The sequence below is a fragment of the Ochotona curzoniae genome, unplaced genomic scaffold, assembly GCF_017591425.1.
Source record: "Ochotona curzoniae isolate NIBS_2020 unplaced genomic scaffold, NIBS_Ocur_1.0 contig_2692, whole genome shotgun sequence".
NCBI classification, from domain to species: Eukaryota; Metazoa; Chordata; class Mammalia; order Lagomorpha; family Ochotonidae; genus Ochotona; species Ochotona curzoniae.
In genome coordinates this window covers 14,761,083-14,781,267 of record NW_024465556.1, presented here as the reverse complement: position 1 = coordinate 14,781,267, position 20,185 = coordinate 14,761,083, and the positions used below count along the sequence as shown (strand labels likewise).

The 20,185-nt window shown below is 53.7% G+C and overlaps 1 protein-coding gene across 4 annotated transcripts in view; it reads right to left on the bottom strand.

The window, feature by feature from the left end:
• Positions 1-988: 988 nt before the first annotated feature.
• The window catches only part of HK1 (hexokinase 1), a 59,371-nt gene continuing 40,174 nt past the window's right edge, over positions 989-20,185 (bottom strand). For all 4 annotated transcript variants that reach the window (XM_040975876.1, XM_040975879.1, XM_040975878.1 and 1 more), the window contains 11 exons: positions 16,911-17,066; positions 15,452-15,685; positions 13,033-13,337; positions 11,837-11,985; positions 11,456-11,575; positions 10,069-10,164; positions 9,539-9,638; positions 6,426-6,609; positions 5,922-6,077; positions 3,161-3,394; positions 989-1,894 (listed from right to left, as the gene is read on the bottom strand). In XM_040975876.1, the coding sequence (XP_040831810.1) occupies positions 1,750-1,894; positions 3,161-3,394; positions 5,922-6,077; positions 6,426-6,609; positions 9,539-9,638; positions 10,069-10,164; positions 11,456-11,575; positions 11,837-11,985; positions 13,033-13,337; positions 15,452-15,685; positions 16,911-17,066 (1,879 nt within the window). In that variant the 3' untranslated portion in view covers positions 989-1,749. The remainder of the gene's footprint in view (positions 1,895-3,160; positions 3,395-5,921; positions 6,078-6,425; positions 6,610-9,538; positions 9,639-10,068; positions 10,165-11,455; positions 11,576-11,836; positions 11,986-13,032; positions 13,338-15,451; positions 15,686-16,910; positions 17,067-20,185) is intronic.

Below are 20,185 nucleotides of genomic sequence, written 5' to 3'. Positions count from 1 at the left end.
TCTTACAGCTTCTTGCCAGTCATTGCACACAGGCCACCTGCCAGCCAGCCACATGGCTCCCACCCTCACTTCCACAGCGAGAGGCTGACAGGCAGACACTGTCAAACGTGTCTCCACCAGGAAGCTCCAGGCCTGGCCGAGTCCTCCCCAGGCAGGGGCGCATGCTTCCCTGCTAGCTGTCTCATTGTCCCCGACCCTGGGCTCCTCAAAGAGAACTGTATGACCCTGAAAACACACACCAAACTTCTTCACCTTATCATAGTCCTCACAAAGATCACTGTGCCAGGTAGTGGCACTGCCAGGACCCCAAATAAAGTGGCTGACCTCACTAAACCAAGTGGGCACATAGTTAGTCTATGGGAAGCCTCTGAGAGCTGGGTCTGGCGTGTCTGGGGGGCACATGGGTATGATACCTACTGAGGAGCTGGCGGGAAAATGCAGCATGGTGTCTATGGGACGAAAAGGGTTTGGTAAGGGCCAAATCTGTCCAATTGATGGGTAGGGTCCAATTCAGGTGGAGGCCAGGGAGACAGAGCAGCAAGCCTGCCATGCTGGGCTGCTTTAGGACTCCATCTCAGGCAGGCAGGCAGGGCCTTATCTCCTTCTGGGAGGCTGGCACCGAGAGAGATGGAAAGGGACGGCAGGGGGCACATAGCAGCACTACCCTGGCATCTCACTAAACCCCAGCAGGTCCCATGAGCCAGGCTGGAGGGCATGGCTTTCCACCACTGCCTTCTTGTGGGGGCAGCAGGACCTGGGCCTAGAGGAAAAACTGGCAGGGCAGGTGCCAGTCATTATGACAAGAGACTCCTTCTGTGACACTGCACAGAAGCAGATGGTCCCCAAGTCCCTATGCTGACCCAAGGGGCAGACCAGGGGCTGATGACCACAACCTTTTATCTGGATTCCTGCAGAAACCCCAAGGTGTGGTTTGGGGACCTGGCTGGGTGCTCTGCATACTCCCCAGGGATGAAGTGTGACACGGGTCTTTGAATCGGTACAAAGTTTACTAGATCATACAACATGGCTCACAGAAGCGATGGGAGATTCCAATGACAGCATGGAGGGCTGACTGGTTCCTTTGACCCAAACACAGACAAGACAATCTCCCCCAGGACGGTCCACCTTCCCCCTGCAAGACAAACAACGCCAAAACTGCCAACGACGTGGCTAGGATTGGGGGTACACAGACACACGATCTAGGGGCGTTGCTGCATCCTGACGGGATGGAGGAGGGGCGGCTAACGCCATGTCCACACTCCAGGCCGCATGTCCCGGAAGGTGGAAGCCCGGCAGTGTCTGCTGGTGATAATAGACATGTCACACGGCGTGGGGAGGGGAGAGGACTCCAACGGCGAGCTTCGGAGGCAAGGTGCTGTGATTTTTCATCTCGAGCCAATAAATAATCAGGTGGGTAAATGCATACAGTCGAAATGGATGCCACTACACATCACATGTGGGGAACGGACGACCAGGTTGAAATCAAATCATGCAGAGTGGCAGGGCAGTTGAGGAGGAATCCAGGGGAGAGATTACCAGCAGTACACACTCTACACTGTACCCTAGGTTATACACCGTTAGTTGGGTGGTGTCTTTCTCCCTGCTGCAGCAGTGCTGGCGGCGGGGCGGTGGCAGGCTCTGACGCCAGCGTGTCCCAGCACCGCACACTGGGAGGAACAGGGGTCGTTGCTTGGCAGAGAGAAATGCTGGAAGGGCAGTGGGCCGGGGGAATTCCTCCACCCTTGGCTCTTAGCTGCCCAGCTCTCCCCGGAGTCGCACGCCTACGGCCGTGATGAGCGCCGCCCCTTTGCCGCTGCCATCTTCCGAAAGGAGGAAGGACACGTTACACTTTGGCGACAGTTCCTTCACGGTCTGGTGCATGATTCGGGAGAAGCTAAGAGACACAACAAGCACATAACAGAAGGTGGAGATGGGGAGAAAGACCAGAGCCTTCCTTGCAGACACAAGGGCTAGCTAGTGCAGTGGCTGGAAGCAGAGTGGGTTTAATGACCTAGCCCCCGCTGGGAGCAAGGAGGCACAGGTGCATCCCACACATGGCTATGGAGGCTGAGGGCAACTGTGACAGACAAACCCTCACCTCCAGGAACCTGAATTCCAACAAGCAGCACCAAAGCTCTGTGGGATCAAACATTCCCCACCCGCAGCTGTAGCTTAGGAACCCCAGTGCAGGGAGGGTGCCCCTCTGAGGGTGATCCTGGCTCCTGGCACGGTGTGCCAAAATAGGAAGCAGGGCCAAGCTCAGGACGCTGGAGGGCAATGAGGCTCTCAGGAGGAATGGCTGTCTAGGGTTGAGCACCTGCCAAGGATGCCACGCGTTCAGTGCACCATTTTTCATCCACAAAGGAGGGACCTGGCAGGGTTGAAGCAACTGAGCATAGATTCTATGTGGCAGCCTCAGTATAGAGCCTGGGGCTACACAGCTGCAGAGCCCAGCTCATGCCACCATGAGGACAGCTCTGCAGGTGGAGAGACAGGTAAGGGTGGAGCAAGACTCACTGCTTCATCCCAAGCCAGGGTCCCACAGAGAGGAGATGGGGCCTGGGGGGCTGCACAGGAGCCCAGTTTATCCAGGAAGGTCCAGGGTAGTTACTTGGAACACTCTTCTTGCTGGCTACAGCATCCCAGTTTAGACACCAGGTACCAGGGTCACGCTAGTCACAGGACATGTGATGAGCAGCCTGCAGACAGGGTCCCACACCTCTCTCTGGCATGGGAATCAGACATTTAAACTAAAGGAGGCTATGCCCCATCCTCAAAGCCAGGGTCAACACTGCTCCTGCCCTTCAAGTCTCCAGAGCAGGTGAATAAGATCACAGGTGCCCGTCTCTTACTTCCCCAGCGCACCTGGCTGGCTGGGCTGTGGCTGGCCACTTCGACTCTGACCTCCTCTTCCACGCCCCACCCCCCACCCCCCACCAAGGGGAGAGGGTCATGCTATGGCTGGTTTGACCTGGCCAACAAAAACCACATCTTGTACCTGTCCCCTCCCTAGGGTCCCCGTCACGCTGATCATTGCCCCGGCCCAGTTCCCGGGTCTCTGACTCACGGGCTGCAGGTGTGCCTGTCTGCCGTCACCCCTGTCATCCCCAGTCATTCCATTCCCCTTGAGCTCGCCTATCCCAGGGGAGGCCCCACTCACTGTGGATGAAGCTTGTAGAGTGTGCCATCCACGCCCACAGTCACGTTGAGGCGGTCCAGCCCCCTGTTTTCACGGATCTTGTCCACCACGGCAGCCATGCCTGCGCCGCACAGCTGCGCAGCCCTCCGGGACACCACCCCACACACGGTCTTGACAAGGATGCTGTCGTCACAGGTGCTGTTCAGACCCAGCTGCTGGAGGATGGCCCGCACCTGGAGCAGCGCGAGCCGGTCACTGCAACGGACAAAAGACAGAGGCTGGGTGAAGCCGGACTGCCCCAGATCACTGCACTTCACCACCTACAGGGTTGTGGCTTCTTTTGCCCTTTTAAACAACCCTTGTGACACAGTGGGTTAAATCACTGCCTTTGATGCCAGCATCTCGTAGGAGTGCAGGTTTGAGTCCTGGATGCTCCACTTGCAATCCAGTTCCCTGCTAATTCAGTGGAAGATGGCCCAAGGGATTGGGCCCCTGCCACCCACATGGAAGCCTTGGATAGACTTTTAGGCTCCTGGCTTTAGCCTGACCCCGCCATAGCTATGTGGGGATTTAAACAGTAGAAAGATTAGCACTCACTCTCTCTCTGTAACTCTGCCTAGCAAACAAATACATTTCAGAAAAAAATAGATAAACTCCATTTTTAACAATTTCATGCTGAATTTTGGCAAATCTCGAAAGCTGAAAAGTTGGGAAATGAAACCTGTCCACCATTCCAATGCCTCGGCAAATGCTCCGTTCATTAGATTTCAACCCCATCTGCCTTTCTCAGCTTACAGGGATGCCATGCTTACAACATGTGACAGGGAACCATGTTTTGCATGCACGTGCTTTCCTTTTTTCTCCCTATTGTGTGCACCTGTGTGATGCCTGACAAGCTGTTTGGTGTGTAGGACTAGAAATGGAGGAGCTAGCATCCCATTCCAGGCCTGTAGCATCATGGCGTCAGGCAGTCTGTGGTCATCTCACTCCTTTCCAAGTGCCTGCTATTATGAAATCACCACCTGAGGAGGGGCATCTGGCAGAGTGGTAAGGATGCCGCTAGGAGTCAGCATTGAATTTTGGAGCCCCTGGGTTCAAGTCCCAGCTCAGCTTCTGAGTCCTGCTCCCTGCTGCTGTGCATACTGGAAGGCAGAGGGTGATCACACCTACCGGGGAGACCCAGAGGGAGCACCAGGTTCACAGTCTCAGCCAAGCTCAGCCCCAGCTGCATAGGCTTTGGGGAGGGAGGCCATAAACCAGCAGGGAGAAGATTGCTGTCTCTCCTTCACACAAGATAAACACTGATGCAGTTTCATATTTATTAATCTTTGTATGCAGTTTGGATTATTTCCTGGAGATGCGCTTCCGAGTCACAGGGCTTTGGATACATACTGCCAGCACCACTCGGAAGACTGGCCCTGCTTGCTCCCTGCTGTAGAGGACCTGGCCATCCCATCCCTGGCGGGAGGGAGCACGTGGGGAAACAGCGGCGTCACAGGAAGGTCATACATCACAGCTCCCTCTGCATTCTCCATCAGGGCTGATGGCCCCCTTCCCTCACCTTGCACAGGCTGCATGGCCCCAGACTGGCTTTTCTTCCTCGTGGGATTTAAAGATAAGGATTATTTCCATTTTTTTTTAAAAGATTTATTTTTACTTGAAAGGCAGATTTTCAGAGAGAATAGGAGAGAGAAAGAGATCTTCCATCTGCTGCTTTGTTCCCTAAGTGGCCACAATGGCTGGAGCTAGACTAGTCTGAAGTCAGGAACCTGGAGCTTCTTCCAGGTCTCCCCCAACACCATGTGTGTGCAGGGGCCCAAGGACTTGGGCCATCTTCTGCTGCTGTCCTAAGCCATTAGCAAGCAGCTGAGTCAGAGATGAAGAGCAAGGTGCCCATATGGGACACCGATACCCCAAGTAGAAGCTTAACCTACTACACCACAGCACCAACCCTGATTAGTTCCATCTAAAAGATGATAATACTGAGGCTGGAGTTGAGTAGCTGAAAACATGGCCAGCTGGGCAGGCAGGCTTCAAGACCAGATCTGCCAAAGTTGTCACCCACCCCACTTGCTCTGCGTTATTGTAAAGGATGCAACTGTTTCTTCACTTTATTGTTTGCACTTTAACTAGTAATTGTTTTAAACATTTCCAGAAGCTACATACAGAACAATTTTCCCTTTATGACGACTTTCCTTACTATTAGGCTTGGGGCTCTATCACCCATGTGAGAAACCTAGACTTGGGATCCTGACCTGGCCCAACCATGGCCATTCTTAACCATTTGGGGAGTAAATCAGAGGCTGGAAGATTTCTCTCGCTCCCCTCCATCTCTTGCTCTCTAACCCTGCCTTTAAAATAAAGAAATTTTTTTTAAAAAGGCAAGCAAGCGCTCAATGCCATAGAGCTATGCAACTGACAGCAGCCTTGCCTGGGCAGAAGCACCTGCAGGATCTGGTAGGTGACTGTGCAGAGCCACCACAAGCCTTCTAAGACCCAGGTGCCATCGGCACAAATGCTCTCGCTTTCTCAGATCCCTTTTTCTCCTCCTCATGGCTAAGGTAGGAGTGAAATGCTCATGGCATGAGACAAAGGAAGGCAGCCAAGCACCTGCACTGTATCCTTCCTATCCCACAAGAACTATGTCCACCCAGCAGGAAAGCCGCATAAAAGCCAGGGGACCCCCAATAAAAGGATTCAGCAAAGGAGAGCCCCTCGCCCCCAGGGCCAACCCCATCACAACCCAGCTGGTTCCACCCTTGGGGCGAGCCCCTGCGCTCACCTCTCGATCTGAGAGAGGAACTTGGTCTCAAAGATGCCCCGTGTCTTGAGTGGCTCGGAGATCTGCCCCCGGAAGAGGAAGCCCTTCTTGGTGAAGTCGATGAGGATGTTGCGGACAATCTCCCCCAGGTACATGCCGCTGATCATCTTCTCGTACCTGCAACAGGACGCGGGCTGGGCATCCAGGGCAAGGCACCATGCCACTGCCAGCCCTCGGGCAGCCCACTCACGGCTGCCCTGCCTTGTGCAGAGGCAGACGGGGCAACCGGCAAGGACAGGGCCTCCTCCATCTCCCTCATCAGCAGAACCGCCCGGATCTCCATCATCATATTACTATCCTTGTCAGCCCTCTGCTGTCCGCAGACCAGAAGCCAAGAGAAGCAGCCAATCACAGGGGCCAGTATCCAAACCTCTGCCAGACCCCGCCCCTGCTTGCACTGTCTGCCTCAGCAAAGAGGTCAGATATGACCACCTGCTTTCACGGCCCTTCTTGTGTCTGAAATACCTCTGCTTGCCGGCATTTAAGGAATATTCGTCCACCAGTCGATCATAGTTGGTTCTGATGTCGTCCAGGCAGCCGTTGTCACCAAAGGCGCCCCACTCCATGTTGATGCACATCAGCCCATCGTTCCCTTCCAGCATCTCGACGTTCCGCATTTCTTCCATGTAGCAGGCATTGCAGCCCGTCCCTGGGACACACAGTGAGGGTGGTGAGTACCCCAACACCAGGCAGGGGTGGGGGTGGGGAAGGACTGCCCCAGGGTCTGAGCCCACGGACAAGGGGCATGCTTTTGAGATGAATGAAGCCACAGCTCTGCTTTCCTAAGGTTTCCAAGGAAAACTGTGAAATGTAAACAGGGAATGTGAGGTCAGCCACCCAAACAGTGTCTGCTGGACTCATCTCACAGTGAGCCTCACGCTTACCCAGGCAGGGCCATATTTATGCTAACACACGACCGCCCTGAGAAGCCGAGACTCCAACTGACACTGTTGGACGCTGACATCACAGGAAGTAGTCTTACTGGGCCACCATGCCAACCCCTGGATCTTCGAAGAATTTTTTGTACCAAAATTAACATAGCTATGAAATCTATTTTCCACCAAATTTTTTTTGGAAAGACAAACATTTGCTGATTTACTCCCCAAACAGGTCCCTACCTGAGTCAGGAGCCAGCAACTAAATCTGGGCTTCTCCAAACTGTGTAAGCCATCATTACATTACCTCTGGGCTACACATTAGCAGGAAGCAGGACGGGGAGGAGGAGCTGGGACTTGATGTGACTACAAAACCCTTAACTACTATACCCACCACCCACCTCCCTATCACCACCATGAAATACCCTGCATACAGTCCAGTGGCCCAACACCACTGTGGTGCCACAGGCCCTATCTCCTAGGGACACGGCTGTCTGATGTTCACACGTCAGTGACACCTACTCCTGGTGCATTTCAGGAACACATGAATGCCTACGCACATGATACGTTACACCAGGGTGTTGTCCACCTCGATAGCCATCACAGTGGCTGTGCTCTCCGCCCATTCAACAATCCTGCTGTCCATGTGTGGCCTGGAACGCAGCTGCAGCGAGCTGAGGGAAGGGCAATGTCCTTGGCGACCCCAGGGGCCATTCTCAAGATGAGATGATCTCTCCCCCTCTTTCTGGCTCAGAACTCCATGAGTGCTGACCACTGCCCGAGGGAAGAGGCTCGTTCCCCTGGGTGTGCACATGGTCTGCAGTGTGGCTTCCACAGGCTTTGGAGCCTCTAGGTTCTGGTCCTAAACTCACTAAAGCCTATTGCCAAAACTGTACTTCCTTGAGGGCTGGGGCAGGATCACAGTCTGTATGCTGTTCCAGTCCATAAGGAGCTAAGAAACAGAGAGGCTGGAGCTGTGTGGCAAGGGGTTAGGCCACTGCTGGAATGCTGGCATCCCATGAGCCCCAATTCCAATCCTGATGCTCCCTTTCAATACAGCCTCCTTCCTGCTAATGACATGGGAAAGGCCCAGTTGCTTGGCCCCTGTATCCACATGGGAGACCCGGATGGAGTTTCAGGCTCCTGGATTTAGCTTGGCCTATCCCTGGCTGTTGTGGCCATTTGAGGAGTGAACCAGAGGACAGAAAATCTCTCTCTCTCTCTCTCTTTCTCATGATAGTAGTCTCTCCCAGGATGAAATGCTACCACGGGATGATGGTACCCAGTGCCAGTCACTGTGCAGCTCACTATGTATGGGAAAGAAATATTAGGTCTATTAAGGGAAACCAGTTAAACATTACCAGAACTATGCATGCTGATGCAACCTTTTGTCCATAACCATCACATAGCATCAGAATATCCAATTAAATGTATGTTTGTAGCCATGCTAGGGAGACAAACAAGCTAAACACATACATAAGGAAATGCTCCTCTGTTCCAGGCTCAGTCCTCGTGGAAGTGAATCCAACGAGCCTTGTGCCAGCCTTTCTGTTTAGACACCCTGCCATGCTCTCCGTAACTCAGCCTTTCAAATATACAAACACACACACACACATGCACACAGAAGAAATGGGAGTGAAGCATTCACTGCAGTTTTAACTGCTAGGCAGAAACAAGCAGAATTCACAAATGCTTAAGAATGTCCCTGCAGCTCTCCTCTTCTTGGTATCCATAGCTCTTAGATCCAAACTGGAAACCAGAAGGGCCAGGACCCTGAAATGCGGGTTTGGGAGGAACCCAGCGAAGAAATCAAAAGATGAAGGGAAGAAAATGACTGCTCTGAATGTGGCTGGAGTCTGGTGCCAAGGCCATCCTCTAAGGCTGTTCCCTGTTGGGCATGCCTGGCCCTGGAGGCAGAAAGGTGAGGCCTTGGCTGCTGGGGGAATGTGCTGTGTCACTGTCCCAAGCCTGGCCATGAGCAGCAGGGAGGGAGCGGCCTGGTGCAGGAGCAGACAGAGCCCAGAGCCGCCCTGGACAATCTTTCCCTCCCGGGTTGCTCCCTCTCTGAATTTCTGCAGAAGCCAAAGTGGCTTCACAACAAAAGAGAAGGGCATCCAGCACTTGGGGGGAGGGCGAGAGGCCCCTCCCACTCAGCCAATGGCCCCGGCAGCCGAGGCAGTACCTCCCTGTGCAGGAAGACTCTGCAGACGGCAGCCAGGCCAGGTGATTCCCTAGCACCCTGAACCAGGACCACCCCTGGTGTTGTGCATCATGGATTGCATGTTCCAGACCCTTGCCAGTGGAACAGAAGCAAGCAACCTGCAGAACCCACTGCAGCAGCTGCAGATCCCAAACATCACCCAGGGACATGTCAGACACTCCCTCAGGAGAAGAATGGAGCTGATGCCATTGGAGCCTCAGATGCTTAGCCGGCCACACTGGCCCAGCGGAGCTGCTGCCCTGATGGGCCTGTGTCCACCCCAGCAGGGTGAGTCCATGAGGTCTCCTACCTGGACAGCTCAACTCTTCAGTGTTGGATCAGCCAGTGGACAGGAGTGGGATGATAGGGGAGGGACCCTCGGAGAACCACAGGATTCACCAGCACTGAACTCTGGGGTGGCAACAGGACTGCCAGGGACACTGTCTCACCAGAAAGCCCCGGGCCTCCCTTCCTCAAGCAGGGAGACCTCCTAAAACACTCACCGACGATAAGTCCGATCTCGCAAGTGGGCTCCTCATAGGCACAGGTCATCATGGTGCCCACTGTGTCGTTGACCATGGCCACCACGTCCAGATCAAACTCCTTTGAAGAGAAGGGGGCATGGCTATAGGGAAGGGTCAGCTCTGCCTGGCTTGAATAACTGCCAGTCCACTCTGCTGCCCGGCCATTAGGAATCCCTAGGGTGGGCCACGGTCAAAAGGCAGGGGCCATTCCTTGATGGCCTGCCTGGGCTTGCTGCAGCCTTGGGGCAGCAGTGTGGGACACCTGTGTGCTGCTGCACTGGATAGCAGGATGCCAAGGTCTTGCCAGTGGGGGCAGGCCATGGCCGCTATCTGGGATGCCTTTTCTTGCTAGATGTGCATTGAGTCATATGTTGCTAAAGATCAACCTGGCTGCTTACCCCGGCCTGGCCCCTGGCAGTCAGGCAACAAGGAGCCTTTACCGTCTGGTCACCATTCCTGCATGGTATGGATTTTGTACAACCCACCGCACTTTGCACCACAACCGTTACCTCTCTCCTTTTGATGGCTTCCCGCAGCAGGGTGGCCACATCGTGCCCCACGCAGTCTGTAGCCTTGAAGCCTTTGGTCCAGGTGATCAAGATGCCCTGAAACCCAGATGGGGCAGGGGAGGCACCATGTGACCCACATGAGTCCCTGCCCAGGACCAGGAAACAGACAGGGATCCAGACTCTGCAACATAAACCACTATATCCTGGACAGTGCAGCAGGCCGCCCCTCCCCTCCACTCCTGTCCTCACAGCACTCCAGCTAGCCACCTCTGCCCCTCCAATCCTCAAAGGGGAAACCCAGGGCACCCATGGCTTTCATCAACTGGCAACTAACTGGACAAAATCCCAGATCTCTTGATTCTCAGCCCACTGATGTCGCCAAAGGTCCCCTAAAGCAAAGTTTCACTGTCATGACAGCATACACTATGGGGAGGAAGGGTGGGAATGTGGGGTGTCCTCCCTATGGCAGAAACAAGGTGAGGGCATAAATAAACTGCTTCTTAAAAAGTCACCAGACCTTTCAAAAAACCCTGCCAGATAGGCTGGCACAGTGGCATAGCAAGCTAAGAATCCGTCTATGGCACCAACATCCCACATGGGTGCCAGTTCATATCCTGGCAGCAGAGGATGGCTCAGCACAGGCTCTCTCAGGTGGGAGACCAGGAGGAAGCTCCCATGTCCTAGCTTTGGACCTGCCCAGCTCTGGTCATTGGGGACATTTTGGGGATTAAGTCAAAAGATCTTTCTCTGTACCTTTGCCTTTCAAATAAAAAAAAAATCTTTGAAAAATATTTTGACAAAAAATAAAACAAAAACTCCAAATGGAGACAGATGCAACTGCTGATGCCCAAAGATGTTAAAAAGAAAAGCGGCTCTGAGCCAGGCAGGAGGCCTCACCTGGCTTTCTCCCCTCAACCATGGCCTTGGACACCAACTCCAGGGCCTCCTGTGATACGCAGTGCTACCTGCAGCTCTTCAGCAGGTTGGGCCATGTCCAGTCTTGCCTGGGTGACTGCACAATGGGTTCCCTGTGCCTACAATACCCCCAAGTCCAATACACAGCCTTGGCCAGTGGGGGTAAACACATGGGGGCTCCCTAAGAGCCAAAACTGTGATCCCTGCTTCTGTACCCAGAGCTCAGTGCCCAGCTGACCTTCGATGGGACATTCCCCAGCGGCCACCAGCAATCATGGGACAAGTTGTAATTAAGATCATAAGCAGAGGATCAGGGCATGCCAGCAGAGGAGTGGAGGGGGTTCAACAGATGTCCGGGGTATGAGTGGAGCCTTGGCCAGTCCCCTGGCATGTGAGCAGTCAGTCCCACACACAGGGATGACTCCAAGGCTGGCAGTGGCCCTCAGAGGAGCTGGCCCTGCCCCACACTCACCGCATCCAGGCTTGTCTGCTTGCAGGGGAATGAGAATGTAAAGCCCAGTGGCATCCGGGGTCCTTTGATGCCCATGTAGTCCAGGAAGTCGGAGATGCAGGAGACGATGTGGTCAAAGAGCTTCAGGAGGCAAGAGGGACACCCATGCTGTCTCCGCCTTTACCCTTGCAGCATTCAATTTTGTGCACGCGTACACACACACACACAGCAGCTCCCCTTTCCAGGACTGCCCAGTTCCTGCAGCCTGACAGGCCAGGCATGGTTGAGCTGACCACAGCGCCCAGCTGTGGGGAATCACAGGGAAGGTCTGGGATATCCCAGGACCCCCTATGCCACTGGTAGGTGTGGGCTACACAGCGGAGCCAGGCAGGGTAGTCTCACCTCCTCGCCTGTGCCCTGCATGATCTCGATGGGAATGGCATATATCTTGTTGTGCATCTCCACCGTGCGTTTCTTCCCACTCCTGATTTTTACCAGTAGCACGCGGAAATTCGTTCCTCCAAGATCCAGGGCCAGGAAGTCCCCGTGCTCTGGAGCAAGCAAAGGAAAGAATGTCACCAACAGTGGAGCGCAGACTTGAGGCAGCCAGGGACTCCAAGATGACAGCCTTCCCAGCAGGGAACCCTCAAGGTAACTCAGGGTGAGCGGCTAGAATCCTTCCCTCCTGCATGGCACAGGCTTACTGGAGGACTGGGCCATGTGGAAGGGCCAAAGGCCAAGGCTTGAACCACCTGCCACCAGAAACCAACTCTGCTGGGCTTCCTAAAGAACCTAACTGTGGTGCCCGGAGTCAAAGTGATTTATGCCAACACAATTAAGTACCTGCAGAAGCGGCCCTCCCGGCTTCTTTGGCACTGTAACCAAAGGAGGCAGGCTGCTCCTCCTGGGAATCTGGCTTGGTTTGAGTGGCTTCAGAGGCAAATCTGAGTCAGCCTCCAGTCTTGGCCTCCTGGAGGCCTGAATCTTCCCTCTCCCTTGTGTGCAGCCAGGTAACCCCCTGGAGAGAGAGGCACCTAGCCAGGTACCCTAAACCCCAGCAGCCTGAGATTGGCCTCCCAGCCGATTGTAGAGGCAGAGCGAGTCCAGCCGAGCAGCAGAGCCCAGCCCCAATGAGCAGTACTGTCCCAGCTGTCCAAGCATTAGTGCCAAATGATGGTGGTTTCAGGCCACACAGCTGGAATGGCACACTTGCGTCACAAACATGCCTTGCTCCCAGGCTCCACCAAGCAGCTCTTTTGACTCCTCACAGGACCTAGCTCTAGAGAGGGCCAGCAAGTTCATCCCTGGGGAATGGATACTTTCCCCCCACCTTTCCCCACCATCCCATCCCCACTGCAGGCCCCCCACCAGGGCGCAGGGGGCCCCTATAGGTTTGCCACATTTGGGAGTGATGCTTTACCAAGCATCTGCTCAGCCTCACTTGCACCCTCTACAGCGGTCAGAGCCGAGGCTTGAGGCAGTGCCAAGGCAGGAGGCTAATGCAACTAGCAACAGAAATGCTAATGACCCCCAACCATGCATGCAACAAGTCAGTGGACAAATCAGGAAGTGAAGGCTGAAGGGGGTCGCCAGCTCACCAGTGCCATCAGGGGTGCTGCGGACGAAGGAGGGCAGCATCTTGACCACGGCTTTTTCATGTGTCTTCTTGCTTAGCCCCGCTTCCATCTCGGCCCTCATCCTCTTCTTTACCTCCAGGAGCATCTCCTTGGTGAGGCGGAAGTTGGCCAGGGTCTCCTCGATCTGCCGGTGCTGCTCAGCCAGGCGGTAGGCCACAGCCGTCACCATGGCAGCGCCCTTGCCACTGCCACTCTCCGACAGCAGGAAGCGCACATCCGAGTCGGGCACCAGGCGCCTCAGGGTCTTGTGGAAACGCCGGGAATACCTGGGGAGAGGGAGGGAGACCCGTCATGGGAGCTGGAACGCTATCTGGGGAGGGAGTGGGGCTCATGGAGTTCCCTCTTCTCTACATTCGGAGGCTACCACCTATACTTGCCTTGGATTTTAACGCACATGGGCTGCAGAAGAGATAGCAACCGAGATGAGGAAACATGAGACATGGCCGGCCACACACACACGTAAGGAGGAAGGATTCTGTTATGTCAGCATCAGACACAAAAAAACTTGCAGCCCTAAACGACTTTGTATTCCATGTAACAAGGAGCTAGTGCATCTTCTGAACTGCACACTCTAAAGTGGCGCAGGAGGACAGGCGCTGTGACACAGAGGGCTAAGCCACCTCCAGGGATGCCAACACCTCACATCGTGGCACTAGGGTTCATGTTCCACCTCTGCTTCTGATCCAGCTTCCTGCTAACACCTGGGAGGACAGCAGATGGCCCAAGATGATGGCTTCCTGCCGCCCAGGTGAGACCCTAACGGAGTTCCTGACTCTTGGCTTCAGCTTTAGCTCTGGCCATCATGGGCTTTTGGAGGATTAACCAGCAAATGGACAATCTTTCTCTCCTCTTTCACAATCACTCTGTCCTTCAAATAAAACTTAACTGATAAAAATGGTTTGCATGACATGTTATGTGTTTTTAACAACAATTTGAAAAAAAATTAAAGATTTATTTATTTTCATTAGAAAGACAGATAAGCAGAGGGAGGGAGAGACAGAAAGATCTTTCGTCTGCTGGTTCACTCCCCAAGTGACCACAAAGGCCAAGGCTGAGCCAATCCGAAGCCAGGAGCTCTTCCAGGTCTCCCGCACGGATGCAGGGTCCCAAGGCTTTGGGCCATTCTCAACTGCTTTCCCAGGCCACAAGCAGGGAGCTGGATGGAAAGTGAAGGAGCTAGGACACGACCCAGAGTCCATATGGGATCCTAGAGGTTGCAAGGTGAGGATTTAGACACTAGGCTATTGTGCCAGGCCAAAAAGCTTTTCAATATGTAATTGTTAGGCTTTCTTGTTAAAAAAAAAAATTAATCAATAAATCATAAAAGTAAAGAAAAAAATGGCTGGTTTTATTATCAACAATTTTTACTAATTTTTGAAAAGGTGGTAAAACTATGAACTTAGTGCATAAATCACCCAAGCGGCTCCACCTCTGTCCCTTAGAACCGTCTGAGCCTGAGCCAGGACATGTTCAATGTCAAAGTCACAGAAACTAGCTTGAAGATATAGCACCTGGATGCTGATGCACATGCACATTCTATGCACACAGGGAAACATCGATGTCCTGCACAAACCAATCAGGTCCCAGGTAGTCACCGGGGAAATGGACACAACGCACAGCTGACCCACAGGTTTGAGCCACAGGTTTCCTGCCCACGCAGTCTGTGGAAGCTGAGATCAGCCTGCAGACCGTGGATGTAGCTTCCACATCAAGGGGCAGCCTTGGAATCCATACCTTGCCTCTGGCTTGAAAGGTGCCAACGGTCAACAAGCTGCTCACTTAAAAATAACATGCAGCCTGCTCATTAAGGCCCCCCATATCCCAGGTCCCGGGTTTAACACCAAGTGCCAGCTCCTGATTTCACTCTCTGGCTAATGCAGACCACTGGAGAACAGTGATGATGGCTCATCTGAGTTGCTGGCACCCATGTGGGACATGCCATTCATCAGGACTGTACTCCTGTCTCTGAGTTTGGACCTGGTCCAGTCCCAGCCATGGAGGGCTCTGGGGGAAGGAACCAGTGAGTGGGAAATTTTGATTTCTCTGTTTCTTTGTTCTCAAAATAAATACAACTTTAGTAGGGAAGTAAATTTTAAAAAGTGGCATCTGAGTACTTAGGCGATTATAACAGGTGCTTCCACACCAAGAACACAAGTGCTGCTGCTGGTGGGATCCACACTATGATAAGGAACCACACACACTCTGCCCTGTCCCTGAGGCAGCTGTGGCAGAATGAGGAGAGATGATGGGGCACAGAGCAACACCAGCAACAATAGGCTAAGGACATTCGTACCCAAACAGGTACAGAAGTTGACCAGGAGGAGGAGGCCCCAGGCCTCAATGGGCATCACATGCCAATGACAGCCAATGGCTGACTCACTGTGGATGTGTCTTGTAAAGAGAGCCATCAACGCCGACCGTGGTGCGCAGCCTGGGCGTGCCCTTGTTATCACGCAAGCGGCTCAAGATGGCACCAAGTGTGGCAGCCACCAGGTTGGCTGAGCGAAAGGAGACGATGGTGCACACGTGCTGTACGGAGATACAGTCGTCATCGGATGGCTCCACGCCCAGGCGGGTCAGGATCTCCCTGGCATTGTGGATGCCTTCCTTGTTCCTGTAAGGGGAGAGGACGGCACACAGGTGTTAAGGACCACAGCAAGCAACGTGAAGCATGCCAGGCCCAGAGTTCCCAGCCAGGTAGAAGCCAGGAACCTTGGCAGGTGCCTGTAGGATGTGGATTAGATTGTCAGTCACGCAGCAGGTGTCTGGCATAGGGGTTAGGACATCACTTCAGAGGCCCACATCTGATCCTGGAGTCCCAGCTCTGCCTGCTGCTAGTGCTCGCCCAGGGTGATGGCTCAAGGACTGGCTCCCTGCTGCCCACGGACTGAGTGATCTGCCCAGCTCTGGATCTTTGGGGCATTGTAACATGCACCAAACAATTGGAGAGCTCTGTCTCAGCTTTTCAGGTAAGTGAATTAACTGATATTCAAGTGCCCAAGCAGAGTAGATAGTTGTGGGAAAACATCAGGCTGGGCTATGACATGTTACGAACAGGAGAATGAGGGGGGAGGATGCAGTTGCTGCACCCCAGAAACAGGTTCACAAGACTCTGGGAATCTAGCTGTCGTGGAGTCTGGGAGTCCTTCCTTTTGTGATGTACTTCAAATTCTAGTTTTCTGCTTATGTGACTTTTGGACCTTTTGTTGGTTGAGTCAAGTATTTAATAGTGTAGTATGAGTGTAAATGACATCTTTATAAAAATATAACACATGCTTACAGGGGTACTTGAAAATGTATGGAAAAATGAAATGAGCATGCAAGGGAGCTTATATCTACCTGGTGAGATGCCCACATCCCACAATGCGGGCCTCCTTTCAACACAGGCTCAGAGTCCACCACAGTGCTGAGCTGTGGATCGTGGATGGCAGAGCGGATGTCACTGACATCTGCGTTGGCATGATGTGTTTGGGGAGAGGGCTTCACTACAATTCACATGCATTCTGGAGCTGGTTCTAGGGATTCATTTTCTTGGTGACCAAGAGGCCACCCGAAATAGGCCAAGAGAAATGGGAGGCTGTTCCTGACTGCCCGTGACTCTAGAGCCTCCCAGTCCCTGCTATGCCCAGCAGCCAACAGAGAGATGTTGGGAGAGAGGGCTGTTCTGCTGAGCAGACAGGTCACCCATGAAGTACCTGCTGCTACCTGGACCATGCAGTAACGAACTCTCAAAGAGCCCAGGGGAATAGCTCAAGTGCCACTGGTAGTACTGAGCAGCCCACAGCCCTCCTCCAGCTCCCCACCACGCTCAGGACCAGGACTGGGGGTGTAGGACCTACTTCTCAATGGCCGACACATCGCTGGTGTTAAACTTGCCCCGGGTGAGCAGCTCTGGGGTTATTCGCCCTTCAAACAGGAGGCCCTCCTTGGCCATCTTGACTAGGATCAGCCGGACCAGTTCCCCCATGTACATGCCACTGACCATCTTCTCAAACCTGCGGGAGGAAGACACATGGGCACTGTCAGTCCTTCCTGGGCACCAATGCCAGAACAAATCTGCAGCACAGGAGGCACATGCTGGCGGGCAAGCCCAGCTCGTGGGTGACTACATCGGAGAGGGAAAGCCAACTCCAGCGAGAGGTAGCCCAGGGAACGCCACAGGGCAGGAGCAACCTCATGGTCTACATGGGACATAGCACATGGGAAGGCTTATAGGAGGATAAGCTCTTACAAAACTACAAGGCACACTTTAGAAAATAATTTCTACTTGAAAGGTAGAGTTACAGAGAGAAGAGACAGAGAGGTCCTCTAACTGTTGGTTCATTCCCCACATGGCTTTAATGGTCAGAGCTGAAATGAGCCAAAGCCATGAGCCAGGAGCTTCTTCTGGGTCTCCTACATGAGTACAGGAGCCCAAGTACTTGACCCATCCTCTGCTGTTTTCCCAGGCCATAAGCAGGGAGCTGGGACAGAAACGGAGTAGCCAGGACATGAACTGGTGCTCATATGGGATGCTGGCACCACAGCCGGAGGTTTAGCCTTACTATGATCAGGTGCCAGGCCCAAGACACAATTGACCTTATCCTAAACTCAAAGCCAATAAGCTCATTCCACCAACCTGGCCATGTTCAGGCACAGGCCAATGAAAGTGAACTGGCTCTCCCTGGGGCCAGGGAGTGTGGTATGATGGGTGGCTCTTTGGCTGCAGCAGCTACTTTTCTGAGTCCAATGCTGCTGGAAGAAAGGAGACCACATGCAGCCCAAGACTGCAGGTGATACTCATACACGTGCACGTGAAGGCTAAGTCAGAGGCCAACGTTTGCGGCCATATCTGAGCCAGAGCCAGCCCTAGAAGGAAACAGGCTCCCCGAGGGAGCCGGCAGTGACCAGCCAAACAAGCTGTTCTGGTCGGCAGGCCCGGGAGGCAAGGGGTGCAGTTGGGGCCTGAATGTCCCGCCCTGCCCCAGAGCATGGCGCAGAGCCTTGCTGGAAACACAGTCTTCATTGTGTTAACTGCTGGCAGGACTGGACAGGACCATGTTGGCTGTGGCCACGCCGAGGATCCCTGGGAGGGAGTCCTGGCTGCCTGGGTGCTGCTGAGCGCCCACGCAACAGCCTGGCATCTCTGAGCCAGCAGGAGCTGCACATGCCCAGACGGCTCAGGCACAGCCCGGGGGCCTCGGCCTCCTTGCCTGGGTAAATGGGGACAAGGACAGTGTCCCCTCCTGTGTCGAGTCTGACTGCTATCAACTGTCCAGGGCCCTTATTTTATTCCTTTTACACCCCCCCATGAGGAAAGCACCTGTATTCTCCCCATTTCACGGATTGGAAAACTGAGAAACATAAAGGCACTGTAACTTGCTGGTGTACAAAGCTAACAAGTTCCCCATGCTGAACCCAACTGCACAGAACCCCAGAGGCTGTGTTCTAACTGCCGTGTGGCTCTGCCGGTTCAGAAGTGGAGTCCCTCGGTGTCAGGTAGCCCAGCCAAACTGGTAGTCACCTTGCCCTACTCCTAAGCCTGCCTCCACTTCTCCACCTCAGCTGACTTCCTCTCTGGGCCAGTGTGTCTCTCTGCTGAGAGCCAATAGGGAGCAGCTGACAACAGCCTCTAAGTGTTTCCAAACATCGCTTCTCATCCTGCCTTCTAGCAACACCCAGAATGGTCTTCCCTAGATGGTGATCTTTTATGCATGCACTTTCCAGAAGAATGAGGCTGAAGGGCAAAAGTCTGCCCTCTAGCAGTCTCTAGTTGAGCAGCTGTGGCTGCAACCAGCACCGCCCTTCCCCCACACTAACCCTCTCTGCTCAAGCAGGCTCTGGAGTTCCCATCTTTGCCACAGAAATCTGATGAGCTATGCTCCCCACCAGTACGGGCCAGGCCATGCTGCTGTGTCTGTGCTGCCTCCTGGTCGCCCAGCAGGGCTGAGGCAAGGTTGGTGGTCATGAGCAAGACCTTACATGCCAATAAGGAGACCCCCACCCCCTTGGCAACTGGGGTTGCTCCAGCTGGCAGGAAGAGACCTAGAGCCAGGAGATGGACATTAGAGCCCTCTAAAAAGTCTGTGGCATGGGCAAAGGGACAGGAAGAAAGGAGGCAGAGAAAGCACACAGGAGCCGGCCCAAGGACCACCATGGCCATAGCCACAAGCACAGCCACGGCCATGGCCACAGAACGATTACCTTACACTGTGAAGGGCAAGTTAAGAAGCCACAGGAAAATGAGATTTGAGGTTCCAGACACGATATGGAGAGCAAAGGGACAAGAGAAGCGAAAAAGAAAGGAAAGGGAACCCAAATCCACTACAGGAGAGAGGGATTTAACAGGGACACCAAAGGCCTGGGACCTAAGGGCAGAGCAGAGAAAGGCAGAAGTTTGATCCCTCTCAGAGAGACCACCCAGCTCTGGGGTTAGGATGGGGTCCTGGATGCTCACCCCAGGTGAGGTAGAGCTGTTGTGCCACTGTGACACTATCCTTCTCAATCTGTGACATGCACAGCAGACACTACTAAGTGCCAGGTTCAATTGAAACGAATGAAAGGAACAGGTGCAGTCTAGAGCCCACATGGGCACCAACAGCCTTGGCATAAATCGAACCCAACCAAGTTTTCAAACTTTGTTTACTCTGAAAGCCTCATGCTTTCAAACAAGGCAGAAAACAGCAAGCCCCCGGGAGGTCAAACCTCAACAAAGAGGTGGGAGCACCCACTCCCTGTCAGCCAGTGGCCCACACAGCTCCAAAGAACCCGCAATCCTCAGAAGACACTCAGCACAGACCCAGAGATCCAGCAAGGAGACTGAGAAAGGAGCAGAACTTTGCCTGGACAGAACACTCCCAAGGTCAACAGCTATTCCCAGAAACACGTGAGGCAGCAAAGGAATCTGTCACCTCTCTCTGGAATTGTCTTTTAGGAAGGCTGACTCATGAGGAGCAGGCAGGCTTCTTTCTCCCTCTTGGATTTATCCTCCTGCTTATCCACCCACCTCCCAGCCATTCATCCTTCAACCATCCATCCACCCACAGACGCCCAGTTCCTAGGTCAGCCTGGAGGTGTGGGGCAGCACTTTAGAGACATCTGAACCATAGCTGCTCAGAAGGCAGACCTCTGATGA